At 36.3% G+C, this 23257-nt stretch overlaps 2 protein-coding genes and 1 non-coding gene across 5 annotated transcripts in view; 1 reads left to right on the top strand and 2 right to left on the bottom strand.

Moving 5' to 3' along the window:
* The first annotated feature begins 128 nt into the window (after positions 1–128).
* On the top strand, positions 129–13822 carry LOC125064938 (protein HIRA homolog). The gene is made up of 20 exons (XM_047672255.1): positions 129–240; positions 304–477; positions 558–719; positions 1635–1792; positions 2042–2150; positions 2729–2889; positions 3187–3355; positions 4082–4176; positions 4666–4836; positions 6634–6752; positions 7598–7744; positions 7996–8212; positions 8571–8673; positions 8922–9038; positions 9247–9393; positions 9623–9719; positions 10027–10143; positions 10668–10798; positions 11240–11331; positions 11650–13822. Exons 1-20 carry the CDS (start codon positions 204–206, stop codon positions 11779–11781), a joined length of 2655 nt encoding a protein of 884 aa, XP_047528211.1. The 5' UTR covers positions 129–203; the 3' UTR covers positions 11782–13822.
* Positions 11361–11431, bottom strand: Trnag-gcc. Its single transcript has one exon. It is a non-coding gene; the product is annotated as a tRNA-Gly (tRNA).
* A 2879-nt stretch (positions 13823–16701) lies between the features above and the next one.
* LOC125064579 (serine/threonine-protein kinase 17A) overlaps positions 16702–23257 on the bottom strand; it is a 170090-nt gene continuing 163534 nt past the window's right edge. Inside the window, exons 2-7 of one of the 3 annotated variants that reach the window (XM_047671692.1) lie at positions 22029–22200; positions 20931–21231; positions 19615–19843; positions 18810–19156; positions 18547–18650; positions 16702–18423 (exon numbers count right to left, since the gene is read on the bottom strand). In XM_047671692.1, the coding sequence (XP_047527648.1) occupies positions 18205–18423; positions 18547–18650; positions 18810–19156; positions 19615–19843; positions 20931–21231; positions 22029–22200 (1372 nt within the window). In that variant the 3' untranslated portion in view covers positions 16702–18204. Of the gene's footprint in view, positions 18424–18542; positions 18651–18809; positions 19157–19614; positions 19844–20930; positions 21232–22028; positions 22201–23257 lie in introns of all 3 variants that reach the window. The other 2 variants (XM_047671691.1, XM_047671693.1) reach the window with 2 other exon arrangements.

The following is a 23257-nucleotide window of genomic DNA, read 5'->3' on the forward strand; positions in this document are numbered from 1 at the left end:
CTTCTTTAAGATCTAGAAGTTTGAATTTAGTATATTGAATAAAATATTAAAAAATATATTTCTGAACTGAGATTCTTTAATTGCCGAATGCCGGGAGTCGAGACTCGAGAATTAAAATAAATGTCATTGTCAATTATAAAATTTAAGTGAAAATAAACAAAATTGTTGTTATTTTCGGTACATATTTCTTTAACTATTTATAAATGAAGCTCTATAAACCCAGCTGGGTCAATCATGATGGTAAGTTATGTTCAAGTTGTTTTTAAAAATTTGATTTCTTTTTTAAAGCAATTATACTTTCAGAGAAGCCAATATTTTCGGTGGACATCCATCCAACTGGTAAACGCTTTGCCACTGGCGGGCAAGGAGAAGACTCTGGAAGAGTTGTGGTTTGGAATTTTAACTCTGTACTATTCGAAGAAGTGGAATGGGATTCAAATGTTCCGAAAATGCTATGTCAAATGGATAACCATTTAGGTTAGACTGTTTTAAATTTATATTAATTACTTCTACTAAATACAAACGGAGAAAGTATAAAAATAAAATGTATGTTCCAGCATGTGTAAATTGTGTGCGATGGAGTAATGGAGGTCGATACTTGGCATCTGGTGGTGATGACAGCTTAGTTATGGTATGGGGACTTAGTGTAGCTGTGGGAGCTACCGGTAAACACAAAGCTGAAACTTGGAGATGCTTGACAACGTTAAGAGGACATGCAGGTCAGTAATGTGTCTAAAATTAATAGCAATAATATACTATAAAAGTTTTGTGATGCAATTTGTTTATTTCTGTATAATCAACATTATTGTTTAACTTAAATATACATAATATATTATGGTTCATATAATAATAATACATCAATGTTGTCTACACCTTAGGAGAAGTAACACTTTGTATGGAGTACCTATATGAGTTGTTAAATTTAAATATTTTGTTATTAGTTGATAGTTTATAACTGTAACTATAAAGAAAAGAACTCTAGAGAGACTAGAGATAAGAAAATACTACATTTTATTTGATAAGCCCTGAGGAAGGCTAAAATTGCTAATACTGTTTATATATACTATGATTTACATAAATTTTTATGATGGATTTTTGCACCTTACTATATTTTTGTATTGTATGTTAGTTAAAATATAAGTTATTGTGTGTCTCTTAAGTACATTATAAATTAGTATGTTGTAATATTTTTTTTAATATTGTAATATACTTTAAATAATAATTGTCAGCCCCGACTCATGGACAACAAGCACCCCGGGTGCAAACACTTTTCTGGCAATATCCCAATAAATTATATGTTAGTTTGTAAATACCCTCCTAAAATTTCATCTCCTTTTATCCATAACATCAGCTAAAACACAACTTTTTGAGCCCCATAATTTTTTTTAAAAGAGTTCTGTATCATGGGAATCTGTGTTAACACAATAAGCCATTCAGATGAGGTTTCTCGTTCTGTGTCATGTTAGCAGAAGGAATTCCTATGAATCCCTTTCATGTAGTGTCACCAAATCACACTGTAAATGTAGAAACTGTGCCATTTTAATCTGGCTGTGTAATACTTCCTGTGCCGATTATTAAAGTGTTTTACATACACATAAATAACTCTATATTTATGTTTGGTCTTATATTTTCAGGAGATGTTCTGGATCTTGCGTGGTCACCATTAGACAAGTGGTTAGCGAGCTGCAGTGTTGACAACACAATAATAATTTGGAATGCTGAAAAGTTCCCAGAAATGGTGTGTGTGTTGAATGGCCACACCGGCTTAGTGAAGGGAGTTGCTTGGGATCCTGTAAGTGCACTTCAAAAAGGCAATTTTAAATTTTACTTTATTAAAGAAATAAAGAGTAAAATAGTTCTCATAAATATTAATCCCCATTTCGACAACCTTATACAGAATTTGTTTATATAATGTTACTAAAAATAGACCAGTAATGTTTGAAAATCTGTAATTACAGTACTTATAAATATTTTTTGTTACATTTAATACTTCCAGTGTTTGTCATTTGTGTTCAAGCAATTTTTTTATATACTATTGTAGGTGGGAAAATATTTAGCATCTCAATCCGATGATAAATCTCTAAGAGTCTGGAAGACAGCCGATTGGGCATCGCAGGCAGTCATTACGGAATCTTTTGAAGAATGTGGAGGTGACTTATATATTTATTTTGTTGTACTACATAAATGTCCAAAATAAGAAAAAATAACAGCTTGGGGGCCAATACTACTAATTTATTATGGTGGTTCCCGATTCTGTTCTGATCGAATGTTCCTCACAAATTGAGCTTCAGATTAATCATAACTGATGGCTCATTTCTATTTATATATATATCTGTTAGGATACAATCACAAGTATATTCCAGCCCAACTTCATTGTCCTATTTGTGGGCAAAGGTTTTTTTCTTGCTGAGAAAGAAGTAAGTTAGGTGAGGTAAGTTTATTCTGCCACAAAGTTGCAATGTAGCAGAGCAGGCCTCTTAAATGTTTAAATGCAGTGTCTTAAAATCTCAAACTTTGTTTTTAAGGTCTCAGTGTGGTCTAGAGCCAACAGAATGTAATAAGATTTAGGAGTTATACAATTAAAATTAGGTTAATAATTTAATCACAAGTACAAGCAGGCAAATAAAAACAAGACTATATACATCATGCTTTTGAAAAATATGTTTAGTTAACGAAATAAAATTAATCCAAAAAAAAACAATCCCTATTAATAAGTTGTACGTTTAAGGTACAACTCACGTGCTCCGTCTGTCGTGGTCGCCGGACGGTCAGTACGTGCTATCCGCGCACGCCATGAACGGGGGGGGGCCCACGGCGCAGGTGGTGGAGCGAGACAGCTGGCGCTGCGACAAGGACTTCGTGGGCCACAAGAAGGCCGTCACGTGTGCTGTGAGACATATATTGTACTTTTTACAATGGTCGCACAATCGATTCGCTGTTGGATTTACAGTATTATCATCATCATCTATTGATTCTCATTAATTAATTATTTATTATTTCTTCCGCAAAATATCGTGATAACTTTTCATATAGTATATATTAAATGTGTATATCGTACATACAATTGAATATAATTTATATCAGGGCATTTATCGACTAATTTACATACATCGAATAGCAGACATTAAAAATGATAACTGCAAGTCATTAGCATAATAAAAACAGCACAATCGGTACGCCTTCCAGCGCTTCAACAGCAACATCTTCGTGAAGGACGGCAAGAAGTGCTGCTGCGCGGCGGTGGGGTCGCGCGACCGCTCGCTGTCCATCTGGCTCACGTCGCTCAAGCGGCCGCTGGTGGTGGTGCACGAGCTGTTCAGCGACAGCGTGCTCGACCTCTCCTGGAGCTCGGACGGTACCTGCTCACCTTAATGACACCTCGACGTCTTAACGTATTTCAACAACAATACTAGGCTTGATGTTTAAAATTCATTTGAAATTATTATTCACTCAGTGCATCAACCGTTTTAATACCTCTGTAATTTATTTGATAATATGGTTATATAAACATAAGGAACATTGTACCAGTCGAATGTGCATTTTCGACACCCGTTTTTTTTTTGTAACAAAATCTTAGTCATTATTTTAATCTAAAAATAAAATATAATGCAGTCAAAATATTTTTGATAATTTTAGATTTTTTTTTCTAGCGAAACAAACAGTATAATAAACCTTAATTAATAACAGTATATAAACGGTACATTAATCAATAAATATTCCACTAATTTGTTATATATAAAAAGAAGCTAAACATAAACACACACATACACATTTAAGACATAACATAGCTCTTTGACTTCCAGGCAGGATATATTACATACATAACTGTATTTTTGTATGTTGAAAAAGAGTAACTACTGAGTTTCTTGCCGGTTCTTCTCGATAGAATCTACATTCCGAACCGGTGGTAGCTTCACTTAATATAGTTTGTTAAATAACGATTCAAAAGTGCTTGTAAAAGCCTACTTGAATAAAGTGTATTTTAATTTGATTTGATTCAGTTAAACAATTGAATTAAATTATAAAATTAAAAAAAAAAAATTATAAAGTTAAAGGGTAAAAATGTTTTATAACATTTCAGGACTGAAACTGTTAGCTTGCAGTACAGACGGCACGGTCGCGTGCATACAGTTCACGAAAACGGAGATCGGCACGCCGCTCACTCTCGAGGAAAAGGTAACCCAAGTATATTCAACAGATAATATTTACTTCAATTTCAATCAAGAAATTAATTTCTTAATCTACCTCCAAAAATATTAAGTTGGTAAAATAATACTCTTTTCTAAACAAGTGGTTAAGACACTCTTGTTTTAAAACAGTTTTTAATATTCTCATGTTTCCTTGAAACGGTTTCCTTGACCAGTATTTTTTACTGTGTTTTTAAAACCATTGCTTACGTTATAAAATATGAAACTATTAATGCCCTACTGCTGGGCTAAGACCTCATCTGTTCTTGTCTTTGAGGAGGGTTGGACCTTAGTCCACAACGTTACACCAATATGGTGTGATGGATACGTATGTGGCAGATCTTCATCCGACACTTGAACATTCTCAGGACATTTATTTTGACGACACGAGATGAATTATAAGAACATTCAGTATATGGATGTTCAGCGACGCTTGCTTATATAATCCTGTGAAATAAACGATTAATTTTCTGAACAGAATGCCTTCTATGAGAAGATATACGGGAAATGTTTCGTGAACGAGCCCGGCGGTGATCTCACGTCCAACCTGCTGGTGGAGTGTCCCGAGATACTGCTGGCCCGGGAGAAGCAAGAAGCTAAGAAGGAACCGCCAAAGGAGGAGATCACGCCGAAGAGCGATAAATCACAGGTACATATTAATATAACTTTTACCAAGTTATATATACTATAAGTATTTTGAATATGTACAGTCAGAGTAAGAAAACCTTCGTCAGTTTTCAAATTAATTCCTTTATCAAGTCGTAAACTCTTAGTACATTTTGACAACTAAAGCATTAAACAGAAACTGCACATAAAATTAAACTAACATAGTGTGATAACTAGGTTCAAAATAGTGTACTTTGCGACGCAATATGTCATACTCAATCGGTAAAGCAGATTATCGCGCATACCGAGCACACGATAATAGAACTTAAGGTGACGAAACTTTTCTTGCTCCGACGGTACAATTAAAAATATAGCTAGATATACACATTACAGTAGAGTACGAACGGAAAAACTAAAATTAAGGTGTGAGGGTCAAGTTGCTCACGAGAGAACAATTCGTATGCTGACGTCATCTGACGCGCTTGAAGCTTCAGTTAGTCCGAGTATAGATGTAGTGAATAATCCTTTCCTATCGGCAAAACTCGGAACAACGATAACACCCGAATGGTGCCGATGTGTCTATGAATTACTGTATTATTAAATTACGTTTAGGTATCAAATAAATCGCATACTTTATTTATCAATGTCAAATGTCAAACTGCCCGTTTGACGTATATTACAATGAGATGTTAAAACCACCACGATTCTATAATATAAAGAATTCGTTAGGTAAACAAAAATATAACTAGTTACCGAGGACGTTTTATTTCAATAAAACGCACTGATAAAAACCAAATTCCGGTTGAGATGATCTAATGATTCTATAAGGATTGGAACCCCAAAAGTCTAACTATAAGTCAAAACTACAGTAGGATTTTGCAGATCTTTTTATAACAATAAATTTTTGTAATTAATTAAAAATACTATGACATAACAAAAAAGACACCTCAACATAAAACAACAAATACCAGCAGAGAAATTAATATAAATAAATATGATTTGTTAATGTGGATCGAATAAAATCAATGTTTATTATTTACAAAAATGACAGACAAGAGTAAAATGTAAAAAGTATATCAAAATATAGGTGGCCTGCATTAGTACACGAGTCCATGAAGTTTATCACAAAATCTAACATAAATATCAACAAAATATTTCTGTGGTATTAACTACTCTATATAGATACTTCCTCTTGCAATGCGACCGTTCCCTACGTTGTCTCGATGGGTACTGAGTGCGAGTGAAGTAGTAAGACAAAAACGAACATTTCCGAGAAAATACGAAAGGAAAGGATTATTCACTACATCTATACTGAGGGCTAAGATCTCTCGCAGTATATAATGTATTAAATAACTGATACAATAAAATAAATTAATAACAGTTGAGAATAGTTAAATGTCAATGAACTTAATTTTTATTACAAATTCCGTATGAGTTAAAACAGTAACAAAAAATAAGTTTCAATAATATCATATAAAAAAGTATACGATAGAAAGAGATAGGGAGTTGAAGGTCGACTGAAGAGGGAAAAATGTTTTTCCCTTACGTGACGATTTCTCTCAGTTCCCTATACTGTAAGTCGCGTAATAGAACTTCGTTCGAATACTTGGTGGTATGGCTTTGTGCAAGCCCGTCTAGGTCGGTACCAACCACTCATCAGCCGCCAAATAGCGGTACAAGGCTCAGGAGTCATAACATCTTAGCTCCCAATGGTGGTGTCGCATTTTTTTGTATAAACGCAAATACTAAAGATGTAAAGGTGTCGACAACCTACCCAGGCGGCCCCTGGCCCGTCCCAGGTGGGCACCTGCGGTATAAAGTAAGCACCGTTTGTCCGCAGCCCTTCCCCCCCGCGCCGCTGCCCCCGCGGCCCGTGGACCGGCAGATCGAGACGCGCACGTCGGACGGCAAGCGCCGCATCACGCCCGTCTACATCCCGCTCACCAGCGTCGACGCCAAGTAACGCTTCAATCTTGCACTCTAAACGCGACCACAACTCGAATGAATCGACGCACATGCCCTCTTAACCCGGCCTCTAAACTCATTCACTAACCCTGGCCACTGATTTCAGCCGCTTAACCCGGTCTCAAACTTGTATTGTAACAACTCTATAATCGTTCTTAACCTCGCCTTGTACTTCGACGTCTAAATTCGGCCTCTTAAACTCGCCCTCTAAGCATGGCCCCACATCTCAGCCCCCAAGTTCGAACTTTTATATCGCGTCTAACCTCGACCTCCAAATTCAACCTCTAACCTTGCCTGTAACATCGGCCTCCAAATTCAACCTCTAATCTTGCCTCTAACCTCGACCTCCAAATTCAACCTCTAATCTTGCCTCTAACATTGGCTTCCAAATTCAACTTCTAATCTTGCCTCTAACCTCGGCCTCCAAATTCAACCTCTAATCTTGCCTCTAACATTGGCTTCCAAATTCAACTTCTGATCTTGCCTCTAACCTCGGCCTCCAAATTCAACCTCTAATCTTGCCTCTAACATTGGCTTCCAAATTCAACTTCTAATCTTGCCTCTAACCTCGGCCTCCAAATTCAATCTCTAATCTTGCCTCTAACCTCGCCTCCAAAATCAGCCTTTAAATTTCAAATTCAGCCTCTAAATTCGCCCCCCAAACGTAGGTCGAATTCGAAGGTCAAATAGCATATCACCATCAGGCATCCTATCATTTTGATGATAAATGTCTGACGATTTATTTTTATTTACTATATAATAATACTTTAATAATACGGATGGGTGGTAAGTAGTATTTATACAAGGTTTAACATAAACATAAACGTCTCCGTTAACAGCGAGTCTCTGGGGTCGCAGCCCGCTACGGAGAGCTGCTTCAGCACGTCCTCGCAGGGGAAGTCCCGCATCAAGGTGGAGCGACGGGACGACATCATCATACACCCCAACGTCAGCAACCACGCCACCGCCAGCGTGCGGAACGACACGTACGTTAGTTATTATATTAGAATATAAATTATTTAGAATTGTCACATTCGATTTGTGGATATGCTATGTAATATACTAAATATTATAAATGCGAATGTAAAGAATTCGATGAAATTTGGTGTGAAGCAAGCTTGAACCCTAAGGAAGGACATAGACCTTTTTAAGCCTAACACCTAACCACCAACCGACAGCGATTTAATAAACAGTATTGAGATATATGATGCGAACATTTACTATGAGTTACTTCCAGCGGTCTGGAGCAGAGGTTGCGCAAGCGCACGGCGGCGAGTCTGCCGGGCCCCCGCGTAGACGAACTGCAGACCAAGCGCAGCTGTGCCTCTCCCACCGCAGGGGCCTCGGGGTCTCCCACTTTAAAGAACGCCGGCCCAGTTGCCCCCGCGCTGCCGGCGCCGGCGCTAGGAACCGCCGGTCCGGTCGTGCGAGCCGCTGGCGTCTTGAGATTGCAGGTATTACATGTTCAGAGGCTTTTAAAAATGATTCCTTTTTCAATTCATGAAGGGACTTACTCCGACTTACTAGGATCACACCTAGTATGGGATACTATATGGGAAGGAGTTAGGCGACCAACTCCTCTCATAAGCATAACATTTCGTCACATTTTTACTGGCACAAAGAGGACTTATTTATAAGAGCTACTTATACATCATATATAGGAATATTAAAGTTACTATAAATACAATTAATACTATTTATATAAATTGAAAATATTACATAATCAATGATTTAGGATCAATATTTTTTAATTTAGTAAGTAAATACCTAATATACGAATATTTTATCATATATGGTCTTTCACATTTTTAGGTTGTGAACAAAGCCTGCAACACGCACTACGGGACGTTATCGCGACTCGAACTTATACCGAACAACTCGGCCTCAAACGACCCCATCTGGGAAACTTATTTAGGTAAGATTACAGAAAATGGTCAACTATGTATTTATTGGAGGCCAAGTGATCATATAAGGCATTATGTACAATGCTGGATGCATAATAATTTTACATACATACATTGAAATGCATGTGCAGGATGAATGAACTCCTTAATTTTTTACCACCTACCATCAATACTTCTCCAGTGTTGAGTCCTGATTCAAAGGGTGAGTGAGCCAGTGCTCGTTATGCTTGCTAAAATAATAATGAAACATCACCCCCAGGTTCCCCCGTGACGTGCATCGCGTGCGACGCGCGCTGGGCGTGCGTGGCGTGCGCGGACGGCGCGCTGCACGTGTGGAGACTCGCACGCGCACCCGCGCGCGCGCTGCCGCACCTCGGTGAGCACCGCACGCACCACCGGACATGATATCCTACTAGCATATGGAGCTATCCGAAAATACCACAAAATTATCATAATTTGAACTCAATCGTTTTGTTTATATTCAAATTAGTGAATATAAATATACTAAAATGTTTAACAGAAATGTCGTAACACAACATAAATTTTCTAGACCACTCTTAATTATAAATTATAACATTTTCTAGCACTACCATCTCAAGCTGCCAAAATGACTCTGTCCGGGGATACGCTGGCGGTGGTGACCACGTCTGCCGAGCTCGCCATATGGGACCTGTCCGCTGCTACGTGCCTCGTGCGACCGCTTTGCTTTAGGAATCTACTCTCGCATGGTGGTAAGAATTTATATTTTGATTTTTTATATATTATTAGATATTTCTTAAATACATACATAAAAAATAAAGTAAAAGTATAAGTAAAATATCGTTATTATTTATTTATGGATTGAAGATTTATTTATGAAACGTCTAAAGAGTCATATAAGCTACGTATGTAGGTACGATAATATTATATTTATTTACCAACAATAAAAAAAAATTAACAAAAAATGTCTTTTTCTTTCAGTTACAGTATCAAATTGTTCTCTACTCGAGGACGGCAATCCAATGATCTCACTCAGTAATGGAAAAAGTTATATTTATTGCAAGAAATTATGCGCATGGTAAGACTATATTAGTAAAATATTAATGTTAATTTAAAAATGCAAATATAAATACAGAAATCTTAGGACATAATAACAATGTACGAGAAATCAATTATTATAATAAATAACTTCTCTATCTTATGTAATGTGAACACATATTTAACTATAATAGCCAAAATATTAATAGGTTTCTACAACCACAAGCAAGGCATCTTTTTTAAGATTTACAAGTATTTCTAATATTTCTATTCTGGGTAGATCTACGAGCATTCAAGTCTGCGAACGTTACTTGGATTCATTCGTGTTTCGTTGTGCTGTACCTCAGGGTGGTGTGGGCGGACGCGGGCGACCCGGTGCGGCGCGCGGGCGGCGGCGCGGGCCCGCGGGCGCCCTCGCGCACGCGCGCGCCGCACGCACACGTGCCCGCACTGCGCACGCATCCGTACGTAGCCCACGTCAAAATAAAAAGGCCCTAAATGTCTGTGCAGATTGCACAAAGAGTAAAAAAGTAAAGTTTAATTCTATGTTAGTAATTAAGATCAGTTCTTAAATTTAGTTACCTCAAAGAACCCCTCTGTAGAACCCTATGTAGTAGTAGTTTAGTATGTACTGCGTGCTTTAAGCATTCGTATATAACATATATCCATTTTTCTGAGAAACCAATGCACTTCAAGTAGTATTTTTTCAATTAGTGTATAATAAGAGCTGATTCTTGTTTCGTTTTTAATAATTTATAAATAATAAATATGTGTGTAATATGTTAGTGTAATATAATTTTTTTAATTATAATCTCTCTACGAGTATATATACATATAAAGACAAAACTATATTTTTTTTGTATAATGTGCATAGTAATAATTTATATTTTTGTGTATCAGTAATCCATAAACATGTATTATTGATTTATCTTAACTATAAAATGTAACATTATATACACTTGTAACACCCGTATCGTCACCGCCGCAGACGTTCGAAGGCGCTGTCGGGCGCGGCTCGCAGCTGGCTGGAGGCGCAGGTGGCGGCCTGCCTGCACCTGCGTCTGCCCGCAGACTACCGGCACTGGTTCGTGGCGCTTTTCGACCACCTCGTACATCATGGTAACTTGCTTTACATACATAAAAATACTCTTTGTTCGAGTAGGTTCTTGAAACGCCTTGTTACATTAAAATTTAATGAAAAATACTGTACTAAAAGTAGTTTATACTCTATTTCGCTAACGAAATAATTAGACAACTATCAAATTTATTCATAATAAAATATCTGCAGCCTACATAACTTTACATAACTTTTGAACTGTCCAAATAACTTTTGAAATAACTTTTGATCTAATTGTTCTTGATTACGCAATATTTAAAAAGCATACGCTTTATAACTCGCCTGCTTCTTAATTTAAATGAATTAATATATTAATAGCTATTTGTCGATTGTTTGTTTAATTACATTTTGTCCAATTTGCCCGGCACTATTCATTAATATAGCAGACTGGCAGTAGTTTTCCCTGGATGTCTCTGTACATTAAAGTGTTTTAAATTTCACAGGAACAGAAGAACAATTAAGAAACATACTGGATGACTTACTCGGACCGAGTCACTGCACGTCTACTCCTAAGAAATGGCAAAATACGATTCTGGTAATCTTTTTATTATATATAAAAAATAATGCATCGGCCGGGAATCGAACCCGGGCCGCCCGCGTGGCAGGCGAGCATTCTACCACTGAACCACCGATGCTTGAAATAATTTGAGAGAATATTTAATCGCATGTTTTAATTCGTTATTATTATTTTTAGAGACATACATTTATTAATAAGTCTGTGTTATCCTTTTTATTGATATATTTTGAACTATTTAAATTGTTGTATATAAAAAAATATAAAAAAAAAACTTTCAGGACCTCCGGAGTATACATGTTATATGAATCTAATGATAGTTTGTTAATAATCTTCCAGGGCTTAAAGAAACACGACATCCTAGAAGAGCTTCTGTCGCTGCTGGTGCGGCAGCTGCAGTGGCAGCGCCTGTACGCCGAGTACGCAGACCAGCTCGGCCAGCTGGCCGGCGCCGTGCTCAACGGACACTAACGCTGGGATTCCTGTGTGTTATGTGTATGGATCACTTCAGTTGTAGTTGTCGAAGCTTTGGAAAAATATTCACGGACTTTGAACGGTGATACTGTGATTTAAAATTATAATTGGTAACTTATTTATCTTGGGTTATTTAAAACACTTTAGATCATTCAGCCAGTATTTGTGACGAAAAATCTCAAGGATAAAATGGAAAGTTTTAGAATCGCAGATGTGTTTCCGTAACCGCGGCACTATTTTAAATTAGAGATAAATTAGTTTTTAAATGTGGAACAGTATAATGTGTATAAATGAAATCAATTATTAAAATGACTTCTATAAGTGAACTAAAGCTAATGCCTGCTGTGTGTTGTAATACCTCTTGGAATGTTCTTGTAAACATATTTAAGTGACATGACACCTTAGTTACCAAGGTTGGTGGCGCATTGGTGGTGGACACTTACCTTTTTGTAGCCCACTGACCAGTAGATCAACAGACTTAAAGTAAAAATTACATATCCAATGCAGCTCAGAAATCCAGAAAGACTCGCTTACTTCTTCATAAGGCTTCAACCCAATCGATATAAATCAGATACATATAAATTACAGAATAGATTCAATGTGTTAACCGCTGGTTTGGGCCGTGGATTTTCTTATTGAAAATAAAAAGATTTTGATACTTAGAGTTAGATACAATTTTTATCCTATTATTTAAATACAAAGGTGAATTTCTTTGTTTGTTACCCCTACACGTCTCAACTACTCATACACCATCATGAAATTATACAAAGTTGTTAAGTGTACAAAAAAGGGCATAGGGTGCCGAACACCTGCCCAGACCCTCAATACGTGGACCGGGATCCTGCAGCCGGAAACTCATAAATGATTAATTGTTTAATGGTAACTTTAATATTAAGCATAGTTAACGTCAAGTTTTTTGTTTATTTTAATATTACATTCCAAATATTATAACATTTGAACACCCTTATACTTTTGCAATCAATTCTAAAATGTCAGAGTTTATTTTTTTTATTAAACACTAATGCACAACACAATATATGTATATATATTTCCAATTATATGTAGCCTATTTCTATTATAGAATTATTGGAGACAAATAAAGTTTAGTAGACATCAATAGTGGAGATTTTGAATTTTGTATTCATAATGGATTTGTGAGTAAATGACAATTTGAATGTAGGCAAAGTTGCTATCGGAACTTTGGAAGTAAAGTTAAAGCGGATGTAATAAGTAAAGTGAATAGTGTTGCTATAAATAAAAAATAAATAAATAAAAACTGTTTGCAGTGCATAATATAGAAGGATACAATAATATATTGAATGGAATATGTAAAGTTTGTTAAACTTTATTCCTTCTTCAAATGGAATAGGCTATAGGGTGTGTTCATGAAAAAGTATTTATCGTTTTCATAACTGAAATGAATGACTTCTCTACAAAATTTCGTTCGTGAGGACTTTGATAATCGCTTCTATTATATGATGGGATTGTTTCTCATTCCATAAATTTAATTAGTACATAAGATACTATGCCATTGAAATCCATCCAGTGAGAACGACAACTGTGCAAAGATAGAATTTTGAAACTCTGTATTGATCTTACATATGGACAATATCCGAGAACTTATCATATATCTATGTGTAAAAATTGTTTGTTATAAAGGATTCAAATGTTTTAACATGAAATAGCAGCTATACACACTTTAAATATAATAATGAAAATTAATTCTTATAATTTTTTAATGTAAACAATCTTTATTTAGATAAAAGTCCAAAATATATATTATTTTCTTCTAATAAACTATAACGCGTACAACTCGGTATGTGATAGACGTGATGTTTTTGTGCGCTAGAAACGTTCACTCAAACGTTACGTACAGAAACGTTGCAGTTACACTCTAAATACATCCAAGGTTTCGCTTCAAAAATTATTTACAAGAAATGTCAATCTAAATGGAATGAATTATTCAGGGATAGTGTTATAATTTTTTGTGATTTGTTAGTTTTAATGTTACGACATTTTTGTGTCCTCTAATTTTATAATTTTATGCCGTCTGTGTTTCGGAAAATTTCATTATTAGTATTATTATTAGTATATACAAAACTACAATGTAATGAAAGGTCTTAAATAAATATTGCTAGAAATGTATGTATATTTCTAATATTTAATTTAAAATGTCGTTATGGGATCGTTAAATGAAGAAAGTACCGTGTCTATAGCCTGTTCAAAAACGGGAGGTAAAGATAAATAAACAAATTTGACTTATTTATATGATATTATTGATTATGAATAATCGTTTTCGTGAAAATGTAAATCGAATGACGTATTGAATTTTGGCGAAGTTAGAATCGAGTTTTGAAAGTAAAATTAAAGTGGATATCAGTAAAGTGGAGTAGTGTTGTATTGATCGTGATACATTAATCAAGAACTGTCTGTAATGCATTCTGTATCAGAACTATTAGTAAATCGTATGGAAAATATAACACTTAAGATATTTTTCTATCTTTACTTCCTCGATTGGAATAGGATGGTCACTCACTGTACAGAATACCGTACCGTACTGGAGTATGAGGTCAGTCTACTACACTTACACTTACACGATAAATGATGATGTTATCTCTTTTGCGTCTTCAACATCCTACGTGACATTAGCGAAATAATCTGTGCACGATGTGCAGGAAAAAATGTAAAAATTAAAAATTGAATGAAGTCAGCTTTGTGACAAAAATGAAGATTATAAATCAGATTATTTCTATCTCTTGAAATTGCTGTTGAATCATTTACCATCATGGCCGCAAAATTCTGAATTATTTTTCTGTGTTACTCCAAGAGTGCTTTTAACTTTTATATGAGTTAAGTAATATGGAATGCAATGGATCGTTCAAGCAAAATTGTGTTCATATCAAATCTTATGATGCAATTTAATATTAGTGTGCGTGTATATAGCAATAAATTTATTTAGAGAATAAAATATATTATCTTTTTTTATTATATTCCTTCATCAATGTGGATTAAAATGACAAAAGAGTTATCATACCAAAACCTGATTTAAAAATTTCAGTCTATTAAACATACACATGTATTAATTAATTTGAAATGAGTTTGTAATTAATATTATATAATTTTAATAACTATATATATATATATTTTAGTATATGTCATTATATATTTGATATTAAGTAAAAATAATTTTCCTAAGATGTTCTAGAATATGACAATGTGATTATAGTATTAGTTAGTGATGATTGAAATATCTGTGGATCTTAATTTATTAAGGATATGTATATTTGGATTTTATCGATAATATCATTTATTGAATTGCTCTTTGTTGTCAAAGTCGATTCTTAAAACCTATACAGTAAAGGTCGAGCCACGCGTGCTTAACCGTGAGAAGGTAGCCTGCGTAAAATCAATTTAGCCGCTAGATGTCGCTGTGGATCCAAAAGTTTATTTTCATTCGAAAATTGTTATGTAATCTGACATAAAATAAATAAATGTTTTTTTTAATATTTTAAATAATCGCTTTGTATATAAAAAAATTGTAATGCAAGTTTAAAATGTGCATTTTGTAGTAATTTTTGCGAATTAACTGAAACTAGTTAATAAAAACAATTAAGGCACTTTTACAATTGTTTTAAAATGAAGTCTGCTTGTGATGCAAACATTTAAAATTATAAAGTTTGGTTTAATGGACTAAATATATCGAAATTATAATACAAAACAAGTTTTAAATCTTCAGACAGATGTGATGTTCTAATTGCAACTGACATCACGAATTCTTGATAATATTATTATGTAACCCACATTATTTATCATGTTTAATTTGTAGAGAACTTTTCAGTTTTATTTTCTCTTTCAAAATTTTTTTCCGCCTATATAGCAAGTAGTATCAACATTTTATCACATATGTATTTTAGAGTGCTATATTATGAATGATATATGAATAAAAAATATTAATTGTTTATAATAGATAGTCTAACAAAATATACTGAATAATTATAAGGAAAATGTAAAGATAATTACAGTATAATCGTAGTATCGAACTCGCTTGAAAACTGCCTTTTTTTAATTTTATATGTAATTATAATTTAGATATAAGTGCATGATTTGGTTGTGATGTGATTTCGTTTGTGATTTAAACGGTCTTTAGGGCACCATTTATAAATTACTGTATGAGATTTAATTATAAGTCGAATAATTATCGTCAACGTAAAGTTATTGCAGATTTTTTCTTTTATAACTTGAAACATCTATTTTGGAAATTTAAAGGTTGTCCTTGTAAAGTTGTCAAAGTGAAAACATTTAAAGTATTGCTGAATGCAATCTCAAGTTGAGAGTTACAAAGCCTTATATTGTTATAAATCAATTGCAGTGAAGTTATTGATGTCCTAAAGGCCCCGATGTGTTCCATCGTTGTGCCAATGGTTGGTGTTTAAAGGCGAGGTGTTTTATTGATAATATGAGCGACTTATTATGTATTACGCCACAAGACTGTTGTAAAATAAATTGAACTATACTGAATGTTGTTGTTTAATTTTACTTTACATAACGCTCTAAGTAAAGCTGCCCCAGATCTCAAATCAACAACATTTGACGTATAATTGACAATATATCGCTATCATATTCGAGTGTTGGAATCATCTATGACATTCATTGAATGATTTGCGAAAAAATTGCGTTCTGTACGTCGACGAAGTTGTTATCGGAACTTTGAAACTAAAAGTAATGTGGATATAAGTAGTTCAGTTGAATTTTATTGTTCTGAATAAAATAGTATTAGTCAAAAACTAATTAAAGTGAACAATATGACTATTAATGGAATTCCACAATTTAGGTTTGTTTATACTGATTCTTGCTTCGATGGGAATAAGCTATCGGGCGTGTAAGGTTCTGGTATTTTTTTTTAATAAAAAACAAATATGATTTTTCAAAACAATATTTATTAGTTTTCTTTTATTATATACTCCTTGAATAGCCATCAAGTTTCATGTTTCACATTTGATGGGCGTCTCGTGAGGATAACATTTTATTTTTCTTTCTGATAAATATTTTCATATATTTCGTTGCACTTTTATATATTTACTAGCTGCTCGGCCCGACTACATAGGGGTGAAATAATCAATTTATTTTGTTTAATATTATAATGATATAATCCTAGCCATAATAACCCATCGCAGCGCCACCTACCGGGTCCAATCTAATCAACCCAAGGGCCCACTCAAAAACATACAACAATATCATCAAATTCGGTCCAGTCGTGTAGGACTGGTTAGATGTCCAGGGACAAACACACATAAAGACACTTATTAAGTAAAAGAAACAACATTTTTATATCACAATAATTTATTTTTACAAATGAGTTATGGATCACAACAGCTCTCACAAGGTAAATAAATCTTCGAGTTTTGTTGAGACGATGTTAAAACAAATGAAATATTTCTCGTGAACAAAACGAAAAGAAAAATTATACACAACTAAAATAAAAATAAAAACTCATTAAGTGGGAAAAGGGGAATTAACTAGACATGTAGAGGCACCATACTTCTACACGAGACAAGAAAAAAGTCGCAAAATTTGAGCTCATCGTAAACAGTCATTTGGCAATAACAATTTTCCTATCTATTCAACAACCCGAAAGCGGTCACTCTTAGTGATAACATTTTATATTGATTATCAAACACGACAACAACTATACCGATATGGAATCATTTGCGACTACAAAAATTTTGGTCCCGTTTTTTGGGGCGAAAGCGTCGGCAGTTTCGTTCCGGCCTAACAATACGTAACGTACATTACTCTTTAAAAATCATCTAAACACTTACGTCTACGAATATAGCGTCCGAGACGATCGACACGTTAACAATTTTCTTATAAATCTGAGCCGCGAGCCGTCCGGGCCGGCGACAATAAATTAACCGCGGCTCGTCACAAGGGGGAGTATGTACACCTCGGCGGGCCGGTCGGCTCGCGGGACTTAAGGTTACTTAGAACACATTTACAAGCACTCCTGTCGTTGGCGTTTAATTATGCATTTTGTACCTTCGCTGTAGGAGCGCGATTACTCGACGAACTCGTCGCGTCCTCGACAACGAGTCGACGCCCACTCGACCCAGGGGCGACCGCGCGAGGCGGTAGACTGACGCGACTTCGACTCACAATCGACAGCAACAAGGATTTACAATCATAAAATCTCTCCGTCGAAAAATGACGAGTAACAAAGTTAAATATACCAACGGAAGCGTCGATCTACCCTCCGCGGCCGTCCTCCGAGTTCGCGTAATCGGGTCCCTACTCATTAAAAATATACAAACGAACTTCTAAAACTATCGTCCTATTTACAGCTCCCACTCGGCACTGACACGGCAGTCTCTGGAGCGTCTGCGCGGGGCTGCGCTAGCGCCGCCACAGGCAGCACAGCGCGCGCTAGCACAGCACGGCGCGGTCCTGTGCGGCGCGCAGGCGCAGGCACGGCGCCGGGCACGCGCAGCCGCACTCCGCGTGCGCCGCGTGCGCGTGCGCGTGCGCGTGGCCGTGCGCGTGCGCGTGCGCGTGCGGCAGCTTGGCCGGCTTCTCGTAGTCGGGCTGGAACTTCTTGCAAAGCGCGAGCACGGACGGCGGGTGCGGGTGCGATTTCCGTGACACCTGGAAGGAGCGGTAGAGATATTAGTTCAGACCGACGATCGAAACGAAACTTTTTATCAAGCGGCAAGCGTGTTACACCAATTGTACAAATTCTACTGCTACAAATACACAGGACGTACGTACGAGCGCGAGACTGACCTTGGGCGTGGAGGGCGCGTCGGGGAAGGGGGGGGAGGCGTCGCGGGCGTGCGCGTGTTTCAGCGGCTTGTCGCGCTCGTCCTCGCTCTCTGTGATGGAGATATTAGTCAATACCTATTCGAAGTCAACGCAGGCTCATACCCTTTTAAGTCCAATGGCTTTTATGAACAGATAAGCCGCTTTATATTTTAAAATGAAACTATTAGAGTATTTAACAATTAGCGTGCTCTGAAATTAATGAACCTCACCTTTGCTGTCGTGCGTGCCATTGGTCCCGTTGCATTCGCTGATGCCGTTGTGTCCGTTAACTCCATTAACGCCGTTTACATTAACTCCATTGAGTCCGTTGACAGTGCTGACGCCGTTTACGGAAGAGACTCCGTTGGTGCCGTTTACGGAACCGATTCCGTTGGAACCGACTCCGTTGAGTCCGTTAACATTTCCGTTAATCCCGTTAACGCTGTGAGTGTCGGCGGTATCGTCGTCGCTAGCGAGGTCGGCCGCCCCGAACCCCACGCCGACGATCGCTCGTGGTATGTCCGTCTCGTCTTTCAACCAGGGGTGCTCCAGGCACTCTTCCACTGTGAGACGACCCCTTAAAAGAAAAACATCAATTATTATTATGTATCTATAATATTTGATTAAAATCATACGTATCATTTCATAAAACCAAGAAAACTTTATTCAAAAATGATTATGAAAAATTTTGGGTGTCCAGAGAGTTAGCATGTTAATAGGGACTAAATATATTAACGAACATAGACATTTTAATTATTGAATTGTTATTTGTGTTCGAGTTGTTTCCAAATACCTACGTTTAAAAATAAAATCATTATCTAATCATAAAAATAAGAACATTAGATACAAGCAAGAGAGTTCGTGATAATACAGGAAGTATTATCACGAACTCCATAGCAATTGGACTGTTGCTACCGATCTCATGAGAAATATTTTTAAAACTATAAAACGGATGTTTATTTTGAGACTAAACACGGTCACCTAATTTATGCGTAGAGTATTTATTCTACTATCTAGAAATGGCATAATACTCACTTCGGATCAACGACAAGCGTCTCCCTTATGAACTGGATGGCACGTTGCGACACGCCGCGGAACAAATCCCGCGGGAAGGACAGCTGACACTGGGCTATGTTCAGGTACGTCTCCTGCTTAGTGTCGCCGGCGAACGGCGAATAGCCGCTTAGCAGCACGTACGCCAGAACACCGATCGACCAGATATCCGCAGCCAGGGATAACGGTTCATAGGATAAAATTTCTGGTGCTAGAAGAAAAGAACGAACACGTTTAAGAATAAAATAGGTACAGTTCTGGAGGTTAAGTTTACGACTTATTAATTGGGTCTCTATATTTTTGAAATATCGATATCTATGAAAAGATATACTAGAAAAAATAAGGGTATTATGAAAGTTTTCTGAATTTGTGTTTCTCCCAGTTCTGATAAGTAAAGTATTTGTTAACCTCTATTGGCAAACAATTGATACAAATTTAATTTTATCGACTACTAGTTGTTGCCCGCGACTTTACTAGGTATAAAAGTAGCCCATGGTTCCCTTGATTTCCTGCTTGCTTCACATCAAATTTCATCAAATACGTTTCAGTAAATTCACCGTGCAAGCATAAAAGACAGACAGAATTACTTTCGCGTTTAAATTATTCGTATAGATAATAATAATTACACGAATCCATTAGAGTCGAAATATTTCTACTCGAATGGAAGTTTTTCTCACGAGATACAATAATAATGAATGATGAAGATAAATATTTTTAAATGTAAATTTCTTTGACATTAAAAAAAAACTAGTATGACTTCCACCATTAACGTAATCGTCATTTCGCACACATTAGTGAATTCACAAACCCGATCCGAGCTCATAAATGTTTCAAGTTTTACGACCAATAAATATTGTGTGCTTTTTAGACCAGAACTGATTCATATCAATTACAAAATAAGCATGCGCGATGTTGAAACTTTTATCTTGTAATTTCCATGGAAAACATAAATTAATATATGTTACGGGTGACGACGAAACCGCCTTGGATTATAACATTTTTTTTTTAATACTTATATTCGAACTTTGAATATTGAAATTGGAATTTCAATTATTTTTCTCTGTTTGAAATTTGAAATGTAAGTCATTGGCGTTAGGCATGCATTAGCTTTAATAGTTCAACGTTATATGTGCTTTTGTAGGAAAGTGAAAGTCGAAGATTCAATCCTTAAATCATAGGCTATAGTTTTATACATTTCTAGTAAAGTTAATTAGACATAAAAAATGTCATTAGTAGTAATGCCCGAGCCTAGTAAATAATTCTTTGATATAAATAGTGTAGCTATAAGAAATACTCACCAACATAGTCTCTCGTGCCCAATATCTCCCGGACATGCGCGCCGGGCTGTATCGCGCGACTGATGCCAAAATCGCAAATTAGCAGTTCTTCGCCCTCAGCGGACAAAAGTAGGTTCTGCGGCTTGAGGTCAAGATGGGCGACTCTGCGTGCATGCAAGTGTGCCAGCCCTTCTAAAACGTGACGGAGGGCGCGTCGCGCTGCGCCCTCTGATAATCTCTCCTCCTCATCCAGAAGTCTTTGTAGTTCACCGCCCGCGCATAACTCTAGCACTATAGCGACTTCTGATCGTGTTTCATATACCTATAAATAAAAATAATTTTTTTTTTAATAATAAATAATTATTGGGAACTTTTCATTCTTCAATGAACGGGGTTTTGAGGCAATAAGGGTAAGGAAAATGTCACATACGAATGATGGTAATTTTAAATGGACTTAAATGTTGAGTATTTACGTGAATAATATATGTGTTTAATTCGTATTTATAATTCGTTCCGACGGTAAAAAAAAACAGCGAGAGAAAATCAGCACATGCCGAAATTACTAGTGGTAGTGGTATACCATCCACTAGTCATATATTCTAGTGACACACAGCAATACTTAGTATCGTTGTGTTCCGGTTTGAAGTGATCGAGCTAATGTTCCAAAGGCACAAAGGACATAATATCTGAGTTCCCAAGGTTGTTAGCCGCATTGATGATGTAAGGAATGGTGACTATTTCTTACAGCGCCATTGTCTATGGGCGGTGGTGCATTTTCCAATCAGGTGACACATTTGTACGTCTGCCTCTCATTTGTGTGTGGCTAGATGTGGAACATTTATTTGGCGTTAGGGCTTTGTGTAAGCCTGTCTGGATACATACCACCCACTCATCAGATATTCTACCACCAAACAGCAGTAATCAGTATTGTTGTATTTCTAACTACAGGCACAAGGGACATAACATCTTAGTTCCCGAGGTTGGTGCACATTGGTGATGGAATGGTTAATATTTCTTACAGCGCCATTGTCTATGGGCGGTGCTTACCACCAGGTGGCCAATTTACTCGTTCGCCTACAGATATCATAAAAAAAAAACACGGGCTGATTCATCACTCACCTCATGTAAACTCACGACGCGTGTGCAGTCAGCGCAGAGGGCGAGCACGGCCACCTCGTGTTGTATCTCGCGAGTGGTGTCGGCGGCGCGCCGTCGTTTGCGGATGAACTTCGCGGCATACTCCTCGCCGGACACCAGGTGGCGAATTTTACGAACTGAAGCGAATTTACCCCTGCAAAATAAAATATAAAAATATTACAATCTTTATCTTAATATTTTTTTTTTAAAACACACATACATATAAAATTATCGATTGTTTTCTGTACGTATTCTATGCATTGACGTATCGTTTATCTGATTACGTTGAAATTATGTATAGTTATTATTGGCGCTTGCGTATAGTACGTATCAACGTACAGTACCGGTGACACGAGGACATGAGGGATCAGACAATTGCAATTTGCAATTGAAACAGTAATTGCAACGTACTAAAAACAAATAATTGTACAATGTAAAAGCACCTTAGTATTAAAGATAAGCAAACTCTCTTTTAAACTAATTTCGATACATATCGATGCGTTAAATTTCTAGACATTTATATCTTTGCATTTAATCAATTTAATAATGTTGTTTTACAATTATCAAGTAACGGAACAAAGTGGTGGAATGATCAGATTCATTTTATTAATACGAAAATAACTCTCCTAGTCATTTTGTTCATCACGACTAAACAAATTAATCTTTTATAATTACCCCTACTAATATTATAAATGCGAAAGTAACTCTTGTCTGTTACCTCTTCACGCTTAAGCCGATGAGCCGATTTAGATGAAATTTGGTGTGTTGATAGTTTTTGAGTTCCGGGGAAGGACTTTTATTTCACCCCTCTAGGAAGTAAAATGGTGGTGGTGTCCTATAAAATTTTATGTATTTCACGCAGGTAAAGCCGCAGTTTTCATTATTACGTAATAAAATCAATGTTGCTAGACTATTCCAATAACCGTAATATTTATTTAAAAAAATTATCGACGAAGATTGAATACGTCTTCTTGTAAATGTGTGCGTTCGTTTAAATGACATATTCGTACAGATTCACAACTTATAGTTTGCACACATAGTCATTCTTATGAATTTGTCGTTGGCGTGCCCTACAAAAAAAAATTACTTGGAGGTAGTACGGGACCTGTATGGAGACAGGGATATAATGTACCTACGGAACACTTAGTAAATAAATAAGAATATAAACGTACTACGACCACTAAGGTCGTGTAGTGTGTACTCCAGTTTTC

Source organism: Vanessa atalanta, chromosome 6 (genome assembly GCF_905147765.1).
Source record: "Vanessa atalanta chromosome 6, ilVanAtal1.2, whole genome shotgun sequence".
Taxonomy (NCBI): Eukaryota; Metazoa; Arthropoda; class Insecta; order Lepidoptera; family Nymphalidae; genus Vanessa; species Vanessa atalanta.

Coding starts and splice junctions, on each gene's coding strand:
- LOC125064938 (XM_047672255.1), top strand. CDS start 204: ATGAAGCTCTATAAACCCAGCTGGGTCAATCATGATG. Junction 478..557: donor TCAAATGGATAACCATTTAG/GTTAGACTGTTT, acceptor TGTATGTTCCAG/CATGTGTAAATTGTGTGCGA. Junction 7,745..7,995: donor GCCAGCGTGCGGAACGACAC/GTACGTTAGTTA, acceptor AGTTACTTCCAG/CGGTCTGGAGCAGAGGTTGC.